Source organism: Saccostrea echinata, unplaced genomic scaffold, assembly GCF_033153115.1.
Source record: "Saccostrea echinata isolate AGI-Se365-2 ecotype Australia unplaced genomic scaffold, CSIRO_AGI_Sech_v1 ptg000049l, whole genome shotgun sequence".
In the NCBI taxonomy this organism is placed as follows: domain Eukaryota; kingdom Metazoa; phylum Mollusca; class Bivalvia; order Ostreida; family Ostreidae; genus Saccostrea; species Saccostrea echinata.
Genome location: NW_026889798.1, coordinates 2,195,112 through 2,214,706, shown reverse-complemented (window position 1 = coordinate 2,214,706; position 19,595 = coordinate 2,195,112). Strand labels below are relative to the sequence as shown.

General features: G+C 34.8%; 1 protein-coding gene across 4 annotated transcripts in view; it reads right to left on the bottom strand.

Moving 5' to 3' along the window:
* LOC133203269 (centrosomal protein of 290 kDa-like) overlaps nt 1–19,595 on the bottom strand; it is a 258,032-nt gene that overhangs the window by 223,542 nt on the left and 14,895 nt on the right. The window contains exons 32-55 of one of the 4 annotated variants that reach the window (XM_061339082.1): nt 19,365–19,559; nt 18,177–18,257; nt 17,929–18,036; nt 17,601–17,735; nt 17,036–17,266; nt 16,499–16,720; nt 16,208–16,362; nt 14,746–14,959; nt 14,365–14,502; nt 14,083–14,197; nt 13,664–13,773; nt 13,039–13,194; nt 12,687–12,826; nt 12,368–12,509; nt 11,829–12,125; nt 11,587–11,700; nt 11,292–11,456; nt 10,738–10,860; nt 10,259–10,480; nt 9,833–9,925; nt 9,567–9,643; nt 9,285–9,369; nt 8,384–8,509; nt 7,311–7,545 (exon numbers count right to left, since the gene is read on the bottom strand). In XM_061339082.1, the coding sequence (XP_061195066.1) occupies nt 7,414–7,545; nt 8,384–8,509; nt 9,285–9,369; nt 9,567–9,643; nt 9,833–9,925; nt 10,259–10,480; nt 10,738–10,860; nt 11,292–11,456; nt 11,587–11,700; nt 11,829–12,125; nt 12,368–12,509; nt 12,687–12,826; nt 13,039–13,194; nt 13,664–13,773; nt 14,083–14,197; nt 14,365–14,502; nt 14,746–14,959; nt 16,208–16,362; nt 16,499–16,720; nt 17,036–17,266; nt 17,601–17,735; nt 17,929–18,036; nt 18,177–18,257; nt 19,365–19,559 (3,576 nt within the window). In that variant the 3' untranslated portion in view covers nt 7,311–7,413. Of the gene's footprint in view, nt 1–7,310; nt 7,546–8,383; nt 8,510–9,284; nt 9,370–9,566; nt 9,644–9,832; nt 9,926–10,258; nt 10,481–10,737; nt 10,861–11,291; nt 11,457–11,586; nt 11,701–11,828; nt 12,126–12,367; nt 12,510–12,686; nt 12,827–13,038; nt 13,195–13,663; nt 13,774–14,082; nt 14,198–14,364; nt 14,503–14,745; nt 14,960–16,207; nt 16,363–16,498; nt 16,721–17,035; nt 17,267–17,600; nt 17,736–17,928; nt 18,037–18,176; nt 18,258–19,364; nt 19,560–19,595 lie in introns of those variants that run through there. The other 3 variants (XM_061339084.1, XM_061339083.1, XM_061339085.1) reach the window with 3 other exon arrangements.

The window sequence follows — 19,595 nt, the reverse complement described above, 5'->3', positions numbered from 1 at the left end:
CACCACCACTTGCCGGTGGAGAGCTGCAAACTTTGACCTATACTCGGCACTCGATTCCATTTAGCAGTGAGGGCTTTTTTTCGTGCCAGCACCTACTGCAACACAGGACCTTGGTTTATACGGTCTCATCCGAAGGACCGGTCTCCACGTCCCACAGTGGGATTCGAACTCGCGACATCATATATTTGGAAAGGGATTGTTAAGAGATGGGCTGAGGGACCTTCTTCCTGTCCTCTCCTCGTCATCGATGAGGAAAGACCAATCTAACAGTTATTCCAAAGAAATATTTTAGAAATAAACAACGTTATTCAGTGAACATGGCGTTATGAATAGCAATTGCTCTGCTGGCATATTCCATGATGCGCGCTAGCGCATCATGGAAAATATTCCAGCAGAGCTATTGCTATTCATAACGCCATGTTCACTGAATAATCGTTGTTTATTACTTATAATTGCATTCTGTGATGTCAAGAATATCAGAGAAAATCCTGGCCTGCATAAGGGCACGGGTGCTTGTCTCCAGTGAAGAAAACTATGACAACAAAATTAATAAACTAAAGTAAAGTAATAATAATTTATCCACTTTATCTCCAATAAATCATATACAATATAATTATATGGTATTTGCTTATTAAACAAAGTTATCTGATACGAACCGTGCCGTCTTCAAATATTCTTAATTTTTTTGTTTTGATGCTATAGTGACGCGCCATGACGTCATCGTCATCAAAACTCTCTGAGGAAAATTAAAAATAACAATATTATGAAAAAAGAGAATGTTTTTACATTAATTTTATCTTAAGAATGTTTTTCTTATGCTTCTAAAGTTCTTAAATTCTTTTTAAATCGTTCTTGAAATAGATACACTATTACGGAAATTTCGCTTTGTCTGAATGTAAAAAACCCTAGCGTGAAGAGTTATCTTTCTTTGCAACAATATGCGTAAAAATGAACAAATAAATTAAAGATATTGAGCTCTGTTTAATTTGTAGAAAGTTTTATTTTACAATTAAACACAATGACTGAAAGTATCATTTTTTTTTAAATTAAAAACACCGCAATCACCAATCTTAATCATTTTAGATTTCTTTTTTCCCAGAGGATTTCATCAAAAACTAAATTTTATTCCTTTTGCACAACATTCCACATATATATATATATATATATATATATATATATATATATATATATATATATATATATATATATATATATATGAATGCAACTTGGTGAGTGCAGGTTCATAGTGGGAGAAAATAGAGAATATGCAAATATAACAAAATACTGTCTATTACTAAAATCTAAGTCCAGAAATTTTGTGTTATTTATATTTTTTCAAAGTGCGTTATGTGGCTCCGTGGTAAAAAAAAAAAAAAAAAAAAAAATGATGTACACTCTCAACGCACTTTGAAAAAAAATTTTGTCCCAAATTTTACACACTTTGAAGTTTTTTAAGTGCGTTTTGTCCCAATTTTAAGGCACTTTGAAATTTTATTTTTTTTTTCAAAATGCGTAATTTTTTCAAAGTACGTTGCCACACATTTCACAATTTTGAAAAATGCACCCTTGCTCATCATAAATGTTTGATTAATACCAAGGAACAGATTTCAAGAATTAATTCATTTTCAGTATATAATTATTAGAGACCCCCCATACACCACAATCCCTGACCCAGGGGCCTTGAAATTCACATTTCTGGAAGAAGGATCCTTGCTCATCATAACTATGTACATGGTTCATTGGTTTAATACCCAGGAGCAGAGGAGAAGATTTTCAAAGAATTCATTCATTTTCACTATTTAGTCAAAAGAGCCCCGTCCTAACACCAGAACCCCTGACCCTGGGGCCATGAAATTCACAATTTTGGAAGAGGCATCCTTCCTCATCATAACTATGTACAAAGTTCATTGGTTTAATACCCAGGAGCAGGGGAGAAAAATTTCAAAGAATTCATGCGTTTTCACCATATGATCAACAGAGCCCCACCCTAACTCCAGAACCCCTGACCCTGGGGCCATGATTTCAAAATTTTGGTAAAGGGCTCAATGCTTACTACAATCATGCCAACAGTTTGACGGCTTGATGTCCAGGAGTGAAGAAGATTTTGAAAGATAGCACTAATTTTGATGGTTTCGGGTGAATCAGGTGACCTTAAAATTATTTCTTTTTTTAGAAATTCTACCACTTTCTTTTAAAAAAAGTATGAATAACTTTAAAAATAATAATAACTTTAAAAATTTCTGCATTTTTTTCATCAGAGATTGAATCAACACCCAATTTGTACCATAGCATCAAATGCACATCTGTAATGTTCAAATTGTTCAATGATATCAAGTTACTCATCACAGAAGATCTTGCTGTTACATATTTTTAATAAATCCAGTCACTTGGTCCAGTCTGACGTTAATGAACCCTCTTTTAATGATTTCGCCATGATTTACTTATTTTTTCTACATAATGGGAACAGTGGACTGTTTCCATTATGTAGAAAAAAATAAGTAAATCATATGGCGTAATCATGAAAGTAGCTTCATAGACGTCAGACTGGGCCATGTGGCTGGATTTAAAAGTTGTACCGATTACCTTCATAAAATTCACGTATTGTGTATGGTTTTGATTATTTTTTTAAAATTTATTTATTCATAGTTTATATTGAAATATTTTATACAAATTTGGAAGTGTATTCTTTATGAAGAAAGACAAATATTTTTCCTCGAAATGGACAGCCCTCGTACTTTATTTTTTGTATGTAATAACACTTACCTCTTTCCAATATTCCCATGATTCCATTGTGACAGAATTCTACTAGACCCGTCTTCTCTTTATTAGGGACACATAAGTACTGATCATTACCATACTTGTCCTGACCACAACCCAGTCTTGCACGTGCCTTCAATGTATCCTCAAGGTTCTCAGGGCAGGAGTCGACTACATCCATTTCTGTACAGAAAGAATCTCATATACTGATGTGGGAAATTAAACACGCATTCATCAAGTGAAGAAAAAAAGAATGTATTTCAGTTCTCAAAAATTCTTCGGCAATGTTTGGGACGAAATAAAACCGTTATCGTAATACAGATCTGAAATTTATGTCATAATAGCAATAAATAAATAAATAAAATATTTCTTTTATGAACTGTTATATTATAAGACATTTATATCAATACATTAAATACGTTCTGTGTCTCAGTATCTCCACATAGAAACAAATGACTTCAAAAGAATTTTATCATACTTATTTCTCTTCCGGTACTTGTCCCAATTTATGGAGCACTATTTTTAAAATATCTGGGTGTTTTTTTTTTTTTGTTTTTTTTTTTTTTTTTGGCCGGGTTTTTAGAGTTAATATTCTACGATTGTTATCTAATGCCAGTGAAAAAATATTATTTGAAAATTGGCCATAAATCTGTAAATTGTTGCTAGTCTTTGACTATTGTTTAATATAGTATCATTTAAAGCATGTCGGGTATATCGTGATTTCGTAATAAAACATCTTTTATATAAATATTGCAAGTAGTTGAGTGTAACATTGAAATTTTTCACCCAAAGAAAACCATTGTCAACCGAGGCGCAGTTTTCAATGTTACACTCTACTACATGCAATATTTATTATATAACACTAAATGTTTTATAAAAATGCATATAGCAGTGAACCTTGCGTGCATAAATTCTGCGCAGTCAGTATTTTTTGTAGTAACACCCGTCGTCAATCAGTGTTAACTGTTGCTATGCTGGAGGGCATGGTTTCATTATTCAGCTTGTAATAGTGTTTTTAACAAATGTTCCTCGACGAATCAGATTCAACTAATTTACATGAAAGTATCAAATCATAAAATACTACATGTACTAGCAGTTTGATTAATTTTTGACTAGATCTGAGGAGAAGACTCCAGGGTTAATAATAACACTTAAGCCTGATCTGGTAGAGAGGTCAGAAAGAACTCAAAATATATTTTAATCAAAGTTCAAAAATTTAATAATTAAAGCGACACCGTGACGCACAAACGGGAAAATTGACAAATAAAGAATTTTGCTTGACCCGTGCAAATTTTGTTCAATTCCTGAAAGTATTAGGTTTCAGAAAATTACAGGTATAAGGTCACGTTAATAAAATTTATCAAAATATTAAATGTGTTTGTTTATGTAATTTCAATGTTTACCTGGCCATGTGGTTGTGTTGTGTTGTGTTTTGTCCAGTTTGGTAGTGTCATGTGATGCATTAATTATAATAATTGAGGTCTTGCCCTGTCCTGCTGTTGGTTAGGTAATTTTTGGTTTGTTCCCGTTTTGCACACATTTGAATTTCAGATGTTGAAAAAATTTGTGCAAAACGGGAATTTGTCCAGGTAAGATAATTACTTAATTATATAGTCTATATCATAGTAAGTTGTGAATTAGAAAAAGAAATCTATGACAAGAATACTAAGATAAATGATTAATTTTGCATTTTTCTTTCTATTTTGATATATTTCTGTAATTTCATAATAAGCAAAAAAAAACTATTTCAAAACATAAAAGAATATCATGAATAATAATCAAAACTATAATTATAATGTACATTCATACGATACTAACTTGGCAAGTTAATTGTTTTTTTTTTTTTTTTTATTAAGATTGCATTCATTAACTCATTCATATTATCTTCATGAAATTAAAAATAAAGGGGGGGGGGGCTGCGATAACGATAGTTGTCTGATTTATCAACTTCAGTTGGATGAAACAAGTTAAATTTTCAAACTTTATTCATTTAAATATATATTATGATGCATTGGTGAAATACATATGTAGTTCATGCTTTTCACTTTCTAGCCAGACCTTGGTCCTGATATATACATGTCCCCAGGACCCCCACCAGGGCCTTGCGCTAGACCCACTGGGGGCTTCAGTGCATCCCTCCAGACCCCCTGCCTTCTACTGCCCCCACCCCCGTTACGAAATTCCTGATGTTATCACCAATTAACGCATTGGTCACAATAACCGTGTGATTTCTGGATTTCTGAAAGTTTTAATTTGATAAAATTCAATAGTTTAAAGTTTACATGTTATCTCGTGTCTCTTATATTCTAAACATGCACTTAACTTAAAACGAAACTAGATTTTTAAATATCAAAGGTCTATCTTTTAGATAAAATATTATCAAATATATCTCTTAAATGTGTTACCTCAAGTCATTATCTCTCTAATTCTCTAAAACCAGGTACTTTTATTATCCATCATCTGATTAACAATTAAAGCTTCCTATTCCTATGGCGTCGTTTGGTGACCTTCACCTTGTTTTTTTAAATACCTTTTACCTGTAGGCCTAGCGAAAAATGAGTTAGTGTGTGATAGTGTGACTTTAATTCCTACTACTAATAGCTTTTTGGAGAGGGGGGGGGGTCATTTTCCATAATGAATGTACTTTAAGTAACAAGCATTTCTAAAGCAAGTATACATCGCATTAATTATTGCTTATGATAAGGGAAATCTTTGGCGTGAGCTTTATTTATAGAAGTAATAGTAAAGAGTTGGCCAGTCGAATTGCAGCTTTAATGGCTTTCGGAAAACTGCTATCATTATTTATAAATATAACTTTGCATGCCTTTCGGTTTTAGAAATTCAAATGATATTTATTAAAACTACTGGCCGTAACAACTACACTGTTTGTTTTGATAGAGTTTTTCAATTCTCTTAAAATTAATATGGAGCAATGCAAGTATATATGTCGCATCCATTGAATTTTCTAAATTTGATAGACTAGCTGAGATGTTGATTCTGCGTGTGCTTGCTAGAGGCTATTCCAAATTTTTATGCATCAAGCACTTGTTTGCTAAATACCTAGGGGCAGAGAAATTTTTTAAAGTTTTTATGCATTTTACTACATTATCAATAGAGCACTTCCCTTACACCAGAACCAATGGCTCAGGGGCCATGAATATTAAAATTTTAAAGACATAACCTTGCTCAGCACTTTATTTGCTTGATACCAAGGAGGAGAATTTCAGAGAAATTATGCATTTTCATGTGATAAATAAAAACCCCACCCTAACTGACCATGGGCCATTTCATAATGTTTGAAGAGTCATCCATGCTCACCATTAACATGCACTTTACTTGCTTAATACCCAGGAGCTGAGAAGATTTTCAAAGAAATAATACATTTTTACTATATGGTCAAAAGGCCCACCCTTATTCCAGAATCGCTGACCAAGAGGCCATGAATTTAATAATTTTGGTCAAAGGCTCAGTGCTTGGTATTATCATTAAAAAGTTAAACTGCTTGATGTCCAGGCCCTGCGATCATGAACCATCTATGTCTAAATTTTTACACGCCGTAGAAGTCGATCAAGCAGACCAAAATTATTTTTCAACATCGATACAAAAAAGTGCAGTTATCTGCAAATTACGTCATTAATTCAATAATTAGCATACATTTTCTAGTTGACTGAAAATCTGACTTAAGTCCAAGTCTATTTCATGATTAGAAAAGAAGATTTTTAAAGACTGCATTAATTTTGATGCTTTTTGCCAAACCCCTCAGGTCCCAGGAGATGGAGACCGTGAAATTCTCATTTGTTTTTTTTTCTTCACCCATGCATGCATAGATGCCATTTGCCAAAATTATATAAAACTAGTTCAGCAATTCCAAAGAAAAAACTGAAAATGTTTAGAAAATGTTCAAATGTTGAGGCAACACCAACACAATGATGGACAAAAACAGGTAGCAATGTTACCAGAGTGACTAGGGTGATGTAAAAATAGAAAATTGAGTTATTCCTCGTCTTTATTTGTACAGACAAATATTTGCAATTAACATCCATGTTTATTTTGTAATGGAAACTCAAATAAATATGAGACCCATCTAAACAAAAATAATAAAGATCCTGAAAGGACGTCAAATGATCAAGATCTACAATATACATGTAATATTTTAAAAAGACAGACTGTACAATGATAAATCTACCAAAAAACATACAGAGCTTCAAATGCCTAGTTCTTTATCACAGTCACAGCTACAACATGTTTTTACAGTCAAATGAAGTTACATAAAGAGATTATATTACTAAAATCATTACAGTGGAAATGCACTTATACATGTACACATCCATGGGACGGATGAGGAGATTGAATGCCCTCCAATTGTTTCAGAGGTATATGTATGCTATTCATTCATTTTTACTTTTGTCATTTTTACTTACAAAACTACAATGCCGTTTCATCTTTAATACATGCACATGTATTATCATGTAAACTACTTCTAACCATATTTGCCTCTGTCACTTTCATTTCATATTTTTAAGATAGAACATTCTTTACAATAAAACATCTTAAAATTGCATACAGATTTTTACAATTATATTTTCTGAAGAAGGACACACATTATGGCAGTACATTCTCCAAGACAATAATTCCAATTCCTTTCTTTTAAAGACACTATCTAACACCAAGTTGTTGAAGTCGCTCCTCATACAAAATGTTCTTTTCAAGAGCCTGCTTGTAGTTGTATTTTAAATCTTCTATTTCCGCAAAGAAATCAGGACCAAAGTTAGATAACTCATTCTTTAGCTAGAAAATAAAAAGGACACAGATATACTACATGTATTTAAAATTGTGAATGAAAACTAAAACCTTAAAGAGGGACAACGTTCTACTTGACTTTTAAAGACATTTAGCCTTAACTGATTTCTGGATGGTATCTTGTCAGTGTTTCCAAAAACTTAGGATATACATTCTTATTTTGCATACTTGAAGTGTCACCCATTATAAATTATACAAAACCATACAACATTCATCATCTCCATTTCCAGTAAAAACAAAAACAAAAACACACCAACATGGGGTGCCAAAATGTCACAGCTGGTGAAAAACCAAGTCTTAACTGGTACTCAAACCCAGGGCCTTTGGCATACTGTGCCAGCGCTCTAACCAACTGAGCTATTGAGACCCGATATATTAACCGACTTTCACACACCTGTAAACCCATTGACACCAGTTTATATTTGGCCTTCTCTACCATACCCTACTCACCGTTTCCATTTCTCTACCATACACAACTCACCCTTTCCATTTCTCTACCACACACTACTCACCCTTTCCATTTCTCTACCATACACTACTCATTCTCTTCATTTCCAGTCAGTATTAGTCTTTGTCCCTCTCTACTGTGTGTACACTAATCATCCTCTTTATTTCCAGTCTATATCTGTCCTTCTCTACCATTCACCACTCATCCTCTCCATTTCTCTACCATACACCACACACTCTCTCTATTTCTCTACCATACACTACACACACTCTCCATTTCTCTGTCATACACTATACACCTTCTCCATTTCCAGTCAATATTTGTCTTCACTACCATACACCACTCATCCTCTCCATTTCTCTACCAAACACTACTCACCCTCTCCATTTCTAGTCTATATTTGTCCTTCTCTGTCTCCACTGTTCGTAGCTGCATTTTGATTTCCACATTTTCGTCCATTAGTCTGTCGTAGGCTGTAACCTTGGTTATTACGTCACCTGATAACTGTTAGAATGAAAAACTCATTTTAGGGCTAGAAAAGGCAAGGCTGTACAAGCTGGTGACAATTAACATTTAAAAGTTGTTGAGTTGGTGTAGTTAAAATAAAATAAGGTAAAGATAATTGAATTCACATGGAATGGTAGAAAGTTTAAATAATTTAAACAGTATTACATATTTGAGCAATTATCTGCATTAAATCTCTACAGAGACACTGTTCCTTACTGTATCTCTAATTCATTCTAGCAAAATTCATATACACCACATTCCAAGCCTCAATGCTGAATAGAAGTATAGCTTAGGGAATTTAATTTTTACACATATCTTTACATCCTGCTATTTGTACATGTGTACATGAATTATTTACAGGATAAACATTTTTTTCTTATTTTACCTGAGTCCCTCTATACATGAATTATTTACAGGATAAACATTGTTGTCTTATTTTACCTGAGTCCCTCTATACATGAATTATTTACAGGATAAACATTGTTGTCTTATTTTACCTGAGTCCCTCTATACATGAATTATTTACAGGATAAACATTTTGTCTTATTTTACCTGAGTCCCTCTATACATGAATTATTTACAGGATAAACATTGTTGTCTTATTTTACCTGAGTCCCTCTATACATGAATTATTTACAGGATAAACATTTTGTCTTATTTTACCTGAGTCCCTCTATACATGAATTATTTACAGGACAAACGTTGTCTTATTTTACCCGAGTCCCTCTATACATGAATTATTTACAGGATAAACATTGTTGTCCTATTTTACCTGTGTTCCTCCACCTTGCTGCTTGTATATCTGAAGTTCATGCTGTATCTCTTTCTTCTCATTCTCCAATCGTTCTATAGTCAGTCTGGCAACAGTGTGAAGAAAACAAAAGTCAATTTCAATTTTATCATCAGGATATAAAATACAATTTTTATTAAGAAGGCATAATAAATTTTAGCACAAAATTTACACAAAAGTTAACCTACTTTAAATACTGTAAACAATAGTGTTATTTACTTATTCAATTTCATTTGTGGAAAAACAACTCTAGTGACTCAGTACCTGGCTTGTTGGAAATCTTTTGTTAAACCCATATCTGAAGTTTTAGCACCATGAGGATATTTTTCCAAGATAGTATTCTGAAAAGGGAGGTAAATTGAGTTTAAACATTAAATGTGGTCTAAATTTTCAGAGTGTTTAAAAATCTGGTCTTAAATAATAAACAGAACAGACAGTTTCTGGAACTGCCATATCTACCATGAGTAATTAACATTGATACTTAATTACATTATATACCTGGAATTCTCTGTGGTAGTAGTATACTTTACCTTCTGTTTGAGAGCCTGGTTCTCTGTCAGTAACCTCTGTTCCCTCACTGCTGCCTCCTTCAGTAAAGTCTTTGTATCACTCAGTAACTTGTTCTACAAAACAAAAATACAGAACATTCTTATTTTAAATAAGATAATCTGTTTTTGCAAAAGGTCTAAAAATAATGTTAAAAATCTTGACCAACAAAAAATATTTTATTGTGATACATATTTACAGTATCTTGTAAATGCTTTGGACTCTGGATTTCTATGATTAAATGTGATGTTTAAGATTTCAGAAACAGAAAAAATCACCTCCTAACCAACAATATTGATAAAATTTGAAGGCATTGAAATGAGTATAGCATATACTCCTTGACTGTATCCTATATGTACATTTATGCCTTGAGCCTTCTTACATGTAAAAAGCTCATAAGAGTTATCTACCTTTTTCTCCATTTCTTTCTCTAGATCTTTCAGTTTCCCCTCATACATCCGGGTGACCACAGCAGACTTCCAGCCCTTGGAGTCCATGGTTCCAGATCCACCTGGACGTTCTCGCTCCAGTCCAGTCATAGACTTGGAATCCTGGAGCTGGCTGTTCAATTGTTCCTTCTGTAGCTCCAGATTCCGGATCTCCATTCTTAACTTCTCATTGGACTCAATTTCCTGCAATCATAGCAGTTAAGTAACAAACAAGTCACATTTAACACTCACCAAGTCATATATATATATAAACAGTCCCTTGTCAATCGAGAAAAAGACACATTTTTCTTTATTTCAAATTTTTGTCAAAGTTTCTGGAACAATTCCAATTTTAGTCTTGCAAATTAATCATATGACATAAATATTTCATCTCTGTTTTGATAGCCCTTGACTTGGAGATAAAGTTTATATATGTAATTTGTATTTTCTTATTCCCATACCTTCATGAGATCTTTCCTCATTTTCTCGTAGTCTGTCATCATTTTGGCAGTACCCTTCTGTGTGGTGGTGTACCTCTCACTAAGTGTGGCACCCATTTTCATTCGCAACTCCTCCAATTGATCCTGAAAATGTAACATCATTTACTGTAAATATAACACTGTATAACATTTTTTTTCTGTGTATCATATTTCTTGCATAAATATTCCAAAACACCACTAATTTAATTCTTCATGGTCCTATGTTTGCAATTCTCCAAGTGGTTTATTTGATTTTTCTATATGGTAAATAACTAATTTTTTGCGATCTTAAAAAAACTCCAGACATAGCGAAAATTGGATTATTATGAAAAATACCCATTATATGGTAGTGAGGGACTCCTTGAAGAAAATTTAGTCAAGGAAAGAGCAAGGGGAAAAATATTGGCTCAAACACTCTTCTATACTTTTCAATGCTTAATTCTTACAAAAACATCCACTTTCAACACTGTATAAACATAATTTTGTTGCTTTTACTTATCATATTCATATCATTTGATGTCCATATAAAAACAAACCTTGAGTCCAGCATTTTCCAGCCTCAGTTTTTGCAGTTCCTCATTCCCTGCGATGTGAGGAGCTTTCTTTAATTCTTCATTCTCCAACTGTACACGCTCCACGACCTTCTTCAGGAGGGCTATTGTCTTCTCTAATTCTCGGACACTTTTCCCACTATCCCCAATCTGTTTATCAAAAGTAAAGTTCTCAAAGTGATGAAACATTTTACACTAACTGTTTTTCCCTACTGATATTTGCATGCAATATTCCTATCTACATCTAATGTGTTATTTTCTTGTTGGAGAATCAAATTACCCTTCTTATTCCACTGGAGCCTGAAGAGTCAAAAGATCTAGCTGTGTTCCCTCCAAGTTGTGAGTTTTCCTGTTTGAGGGCCTCCACATAACTCTGAAGATCTGCTATTCTTTCCTACAAACCAAAAGCAGAAGCTACATAACATCAGTGACAGAGAGAAGAAGAATTTCTTTAAACATCTTGCTTTTTTGCAAAGAGAGTGTAAAGAAAATAACTGTTAATATTGTAATTGTAAATGTTACCTTAAGCCTTGGAGCATCTTTCCTGTACTGCTCATTCTCAAACTTGAGTTCAATATTTTCCTCAGACAGTGCTAGCATTTGTCTCTGTAGATTCTGATTCTTTTCAAAAATGACCTGGAATTCCTTGGTAGACACTCCTGTTCGATCCGCTCCCGGTTGTGTAGAAGTGACGGACACTTTCTGTGCCACTACCTGTTCCATGGACTCCAGCTGTTCTGTCAGGTATTTATTCCTGACCTCCACCTCGCGTACCGCCACATCTTTAGCCAGAGTTAACTCCCTTTGTAACTTGGTTACCTGAAAATAATAGCAAGGAATTCACTCAGAAAATCACACAAGTATTCTAGATTAGGGTAAAACATGTTGTGTTTTGGGAAGAAAAATAATTTCATCTCAGTAATTAAGGAGAGTTTCAATGTAGTAAACTGGTGTTTACAAATTGTTCAACAGATACATAGTACCCCATTTATCAATGTTTCTTGGTTTAACTGTCATCTGTAACCAAAGTTTTATATCTATTTGTCCATTTGACTGATTACCTTATCCTGAAGCTGATAGTTCCTCATCTTGAGTTCCTCCACTACATGGTCAGGTTTGTCTGAAGGTCCCCGGGGGGCTGGCACTGGGCCTCTCTGGGCATTACTTAACTTCTTCTCAGTCAGGTCTTTTTCTCTAATAGCTCTGTACAAACATGTAAGATTTAACACAATGAATTAATGAAGCATAGTTTAACTCCTGCACATTGGCTATTTATGCTTTTTCCAGCCCCCCTCAATTTTGAGATAATTAAGTTTGACTGTATTTCTTCATATTTTGTGTGGATGTACATGCTCTCTCTCTCTCTCTCTCTCCTCTGACCTGTCTAGCTGATCCTTCAGAATCCTATTTGACTTTTCCAGCCTCTCCACTTCAGCCTCTTTCTCTCTCACAGCCATCCTCATTTTCTCCACAGTTTTCTGCCATTTCTTTTTCTCCTCCCATTTTACTAATTCTTCCGACTGGAAATACATGTTAAAGAATTTTGTGACTCCAAAAATTGAGATTCTGTTAGCACAATGACTTTTATAAGTTCCTATAATAAATGTTGGATCTGCAAGCATTATCTTCCTTCGAGGTAACTCTTTATCGTTAGAAGTTTCATCCTTTTTCACTTAAAAATTTTCATGAAGTCTTGTCCATATACCTATTTGATTTATTATGTAAGAGTTACCTTTTCCTTGGTGAGCTCTTTAATGGGAGGTGTTTCCTTGGAGATCTCGTACGGTTTTTCTGGCTGCTGTTGTTTACGTTTGAGTTCCTCCTCCAGCATCCTCACCCTCCTCCTCATCTCCTCATACTCCTTCTGTTTGGTCTCCTCACCTATCCTCTGTAAGTAAATACATTATACACTGTACATAATACAACAGAAATATCCTCATCTCATATTCCTTCTGTTTGGTCTCCTCACCTATCCTCTGTACAATAAGTAAATACATTATACATTGTACATAACATGATAGAAATATCCTCATCTCATACTCCATCTGTTTGGTCTCCTCATCTATCCTCTGTACAATAAATAAATATATTATACTCAGAGGTGGATCATGGATTTTAATTTAAGAGGCGGCACCAGCTCATTATATTAGGCAGAGGGTCTTGGGACTGCCCAGCACCCACAGTGTATCCAGGGTGAAGGCCCCGGAAATCCTGGGTTCTTGAGATTTAGTGCATCAAAAATAAAGTTTTCTTTGGAGATTTTTTGTACAATTTCTTGTCCTCATGATTATAAAACTGTGAATATTTCAAAGTCTGTGAAAACAATTTTTTGTTTATTATCTGAACATTGGGTATACCTGAGTGCCCATCTTGCCCATTCTCTCCACTTTCTTTTCTAGTTCCTCCACTTCCATCTCTAACCTCTCTTTGTCTGACTTGTATCTCCGCAGGTTTTTTTCTTTCCGACCTGTCAAGCAATTCAAAATAAAAGTAGGCTATATAATGGATTTTCTTGTGTATATAGAACAACTACTGTGACAAATTTTTTTCCTAGCCTAAAGATGTACAGCAAAACTTGTTTAATCAGGATGTTGTTTATTCCAAAGTCTTGCCTATTACAATGTAAACTTCCAGTCTCTTTTAGTAAATTCAATTGTTTACAATGTCATCAAATCAGTAATGTCTAACCGTTATGTTTTCGGGGGGGGGGGGGGGGGGGGGGGGGGGGGGCATAAGAAAGTTTGCAGTTGATAGTAAGAAACCTATTGTTACTGACCTATTTCCTCTCTGAGATCATCAATATCTGTCTGTAGGGTGGCTTCTGTATCTTTCCGTTTCTTGATCTCCTTTCTCTGTCTCTCCACAGTCAACTGAAGATCATCCACCTTCTCCTATTCAAATCAACAACCACAATTCTCACAAGACAATTCAGATAAAGCATTGAATTGTATCCTTGAATTCTTTGCACTCATCTTGCTAACAGCATTTACATTCAACTTCCTTTCAGAGTGTCTACAATTTCATCTTATATTTCATCTCCATGTAATATAGCACTTACATTTAACTCCCTTGTGTGTGTGTCTACAATTTTCTGGATGTTGATTTCCTGTTCTGATTCAGTAGCTTGGTGTTTCACGGTCTCTTGTGCCTGTTGAACCATGTCTGCCCTTAGTTCCGTTAGAGCTTTACTGAGGGCCTGTCAAGAAAAACATTTCTAGATTAATCTATCATAATTTTTTTTCAATCAAATCTGCAATACCAAATATGCAAGAATTTTGCAATTCTTTACAATTATGACTTTCATGAAACATTTATTTCTCTAAACCTACCAATTACATGCGTCAAAAAAAGAGATTTTCTGCAATATATGTGTAATTTCAATAGCATCTTGTTTACACGTAAAATTTAAATGTTTCTAAGACAAAGTAGCCCCTCCTACCTGGTGTTGTTTCTCCTTTAGAGCCAGCTGATTCTTCAATCTCTCCACCAGGTTTTTCATTGTGGTCGTGGGAGCTCGATTGTTCTGCTCTGTGACCACCTCAATCTCTTCATTAAGTATCTCAATTTCCCGTTTCTGCTGCTCAATGATTTTCTTCAGATCCTGGACTTCAGAGTCTTTCTTCTGTGCTTCAGTCTTCATCTCTGATCCTAATCTATAAATGAGATTTAAAAAAAAAATGTTTTTGAGAAGGGGGACAAAGGGAAGTCTTTAATGCATAAACTGCTCTCTCCATTAAAATATATTTTGATACAAAACAAAACAACTTTTACTTGATCTGCATATAACTGTTTTGAAATAAATACAGTTTTCATAATGTCTGTTCATCTAGTGTCCTTGCACAAAATATGCTCTAGATACACCATACAAATACACACATGTACATGTATCTTTGCCCTCAAAGAAATGTCCTGCCCTTGTATTTAAATGTAGTTAATTTGTCTAATATCTAGATATGTCTGTACTGTACATATTCTCTTATCACTTTCCAGACTGCATATGTTCACAAGACTCAGTTTGTTGGCTATGTTGGCTATGCTGTACATATTCTCCTATCACTTTCCAGACTGCATATGTTCACAAGACTCAGTTTGTTGGCTATGTCTAAACATTCAACTGCTTTACATGTCAAGTACTACCTGATGGAAACTGTCTAATTAGTATACATATTATGTCATAGTCCTTTATCAACAGAAAACTGTTTTCACTTTTACCTTGGTCTGTTAATGTCTATACACCTTTACTCAATATTCTCTGTTTAATTATACCTGTCTTTGTCCACAGAGAACTGCCTGGATTCTTGCTGTAGTTTTCCCCCTGTTTAGTTATAAGACATACCTGTCTTTGTCCACAGAGGACTGCCTGGATTCTTGCTGTAGTTTTCCCCTCTGTTTAGTTATAAGACACACCTGTCTCTGTCCATAGAAAACTGCCTGGATTCTTGCTGTAGTTTTCCCCTCTGTTTAGTTATAAGACATACCTGTCTCTGTCCACAGAGAACTGCCTGGATTCTTGCTGTAGTTTTGACCCCTGTTTAGTTATAAGACACCTGTCTTTGTCCATAGAGAACTGCCTGGATTCTTGCTGTAGTTTTGCCCCCTGTTTAGTTATATGACATACCTGTCTTTGTTCACAGAGAACTGCCTGGATTCTTGCTGGAGTTTTGCCCTCTGTTCAATTATAAGACATACCTATCTTTGTCCATAGAGAACTGCCTGGATTCTTGCTGTAGTTTTGCCCTCTGTTTAGCTATAAGACATACCTGTCTCTGTCCATAAAGAACTGCCTGGATTCTTGCTGTAGTTTTCCCCTCTGTTTAGTTATTGACATACCTGTCTTTGTCCATAGAGAACTGTCTGGATTCTTGCTGTAGTTCTGACCTCTGTTTAGTTATATGACATACCTGTCTTTGTCCATAGAGAACTGCCTGGATTCTTGCTGTAGTTTTGCCCTCAAACTGATTATTTCTTCCTCTCTTTGTCTGATTTTTTCACTCATAGCTGCCATTGCATTGTCCTGCTCTGCCAAACTGTCCTCTAATTCCTGGATTCTTGCAGCCTGATGAAAAGAAGCCAAGAATAGATCATGAACAAAGACACACATCATGCATTACATTCAATGATGTTAAAATCTTGTGAAACAAGCACAAATCCTCAAAAAGTGATTTACCAAGAAATTATCAACCAGTACTTACCTGTTTTTCTGTAGCAGGTTGTCTGAGTTGTTGTTTAGCCATCAGGTCCCGGGCAGCATCTTTGAACTTGTTAAACGCAGCATCAGTGTTCTGGTGAATCTTGAGCTGCATGTTCTTGAGATCTTGTTCATGTCGTTTGTTCATGTCCTGCATATCATCGCGAGCCTGTTTCAAAAGCTCCTGGTATTTAGCAATTGTCTCCTCTTTCTGTTGGATCCTGGCCTGAAGTAATACAACTATATATTGTACATAATATTCTCAAAAAAAATAAAATATTTACTCTAAACATATCAAAACTAACAGGAGTTTTATACTAAGTCTTGCTTCCTACACAAACACAGTCAAAATCATATAACACAGAAAAAATTGAGATATCTGGTGATCTACGATAATTAATGTAGTCAAAATACACAAAATGGTTTGGACTTCCAACCCCTGGTATTCAAGTTATCAATGTTCAAGATACCGTAGTTCAACTGAATATACTGTTGAGCAAGTATTCTAATTAAAGACAGATCCATACAATTACACCTGTACCTGTAAACTGGATATGGTTGACTGAGCAATCTTTATGGAGTGTTCGGTTTGGTAGTCTTTCTCCTCTGGTTTCTGAGTCATGGCAGCATTTACTTTTGAGGTGGCTCTCAGAATGATCTCATCTCTTTCAGCTGTGGCAGGCATTCTTAATCTCAGCTCTGAGATGAGTTTATCTCGAGCTATAACAGTCTTCTCAGCTTCGTGGAGTTCTTTTTCCAGCTGCTCATTTCTCTGTTAAAATTAACAATGTCTAGAGATATTTATCTCTGAACCAACAGAACTGATACAATAATTTTGGGATACAATTGTCTGCTGTTTTTTTTTTTCATTTGTGATGAATCAATTTCACATGTTTACTAACAATTCCTTTTTAATTTCCTGATTTTATTTTCGGTGGATTTAAATTGCATTTCTAAAATATTGATTAGGTTCAAAATAAATTCAGCAAGTCAAAAAGCTGACAGCTGAAAACAAATTTCATTTTTTAAAAGATACTGCAAGTCTATGAAAATTTTGGAAACTTTGCTATTATTATTTGCTTATACATGTAGCTATTAGATCCTACCTTTTTGAGTACTTTGTTCTCCCCCTGTATATCCAGAATGACCTTGACATTACTTTTAATGGTGGTAATGGCCTGCTCTAATTGGTTGGCTACAGGAAGTTTGGAGTCCGGGAGTGAGCCCAGGGCCTGTTCAAACTGAAAAACAAATAGGTTAACAGTCATATATACAACTGGAAACTTCCTCAACTTACCAATAAAAACATACAACTTTTGGTATTTGTACATACAGGTAAGATAACAAGATATTATATCTGGCTACTACCTGTTAAAATGCCATTTCTAAGGAACTAGATATCCTTATAATATGGGTCCCTGTATATTTATTTACCTTGGATGCTGCCCCAGCGATCTGTTCTGCCTGGCTCTCCATTTTCTGCAGGGTTCGTTCCAACTCCACTTCTCTATGCTCCCACCTCAACTGTTTCTCTTCACATTCCTATAAAGATTTGGGTTGTAAATCTGTGTAATCTACTTATCACATATTGCCTTACAATTTCAATAAACTTGCAAAGTATAATAAACACATTTTCAGAGGAGTTTCAATATGAATTGTCTCCCTTAGAGAACTCTCCATACCTTGGTGGTCCTAACACTCTCTGCCTCTAAATCTGCGATGGTTGCCTCATTATTTCTTATCACTCCTTCCAAATACTTTATCTACATATTAGATGATAAAATGTGTAAAATTAGACTTTCATTCTAAAGCAAACATCATTTAGATATTGGAAACATTTTGAGTACTTTTTATGATAGTCATATAATGTTTGTTAATCCATTTAGTTGCATGTGAAAAAAATCCTTAAGTTTCCTGCCCATTATTTACTCACAAAATATTTCTTGCTGCAAACCTTTTGTTCATTTGTGCATTCGTGTAGAACGCATCCTCAGTTGCGAAAATAAGTAGTCATGGATGGAATTCAAACCGATTAATTATGAATAAAAAATGTCATGAATTGTAGTTGGCTTACGACATTATTCACATTTTAGAATCATTTTATGAAATCCTGTGTTTTGTTTTCCAAAATATTAAAGAATTAACAAACAAGAAGTCTGTAAGCCAATGCTCACTAATAATACCCCCACCTTGATATGAATGTACACAAGTTCAGTTATGGATAGAAACAAGGATGAACAGGAAGTTGACATCAGATTCGTACAAAAATTAATCCCACCATATGGCATGCCTAAACAAAGAGTGTGCTAAAATTTCAAGCATCTGCAATCAGTAGTTGCTGAGAAAACTGCGACCAAAATTTGTTATGTATGGTACAGACAGACACACAGATAAACAGGAAGTTGATATCAGATACAAACAAAAATTAATACCACCATATGACATGCCTAAACAAAGATTGTGCTAAAATTTCAAGCATCTGCAGTCAGTAGTTGCTGAGAAAACTGCGACCAAAATTTGTTATGTATGGTACAGACAGACGCACAGATAAACAGGAAGTTGACATCGGATTCATACAGAAATGTCTCCCACCATATAGGATGCCGCAACAAAGTGTGTGCTAAAATTTCAAGCATCTGCGATGAGTAGTTGCTGAGAAAACTGACGAAAAATTTGTTACAGACAGACAGACAAACAGACGGACACACAAGGGTAAAACAGTATACCCCCTCTCCTTTGGAGCAGGGGTATAAAAACAGTATTATGCCTTTCCCAGAAAACATCTCATTTAATTTGTGATACATCATTTTTATTTAAACACGGACATTATGACTAAATACTCTCTGGTTACAAATTCCCATTTCCCTTACCTGACCCTGTAGTTTACTATTGAGCCGCCTCTGTTTCAGTTCCTCTAGTCTGACCGCGTCCATTTTGCTGTGCCACTCCACCACCTTGGCGGCGCCTCTGCCGTCTTTCAGCGTGGCGATTAGTTCCTGAAGACTGCGATTCTTAAGATTCAGCTCGGCCAGTTTATCCTCTTCCTGGTCACGGTGTTCTCGTGCCTAGAAAAATACAGACATATGCCTTAAACTCTGCAT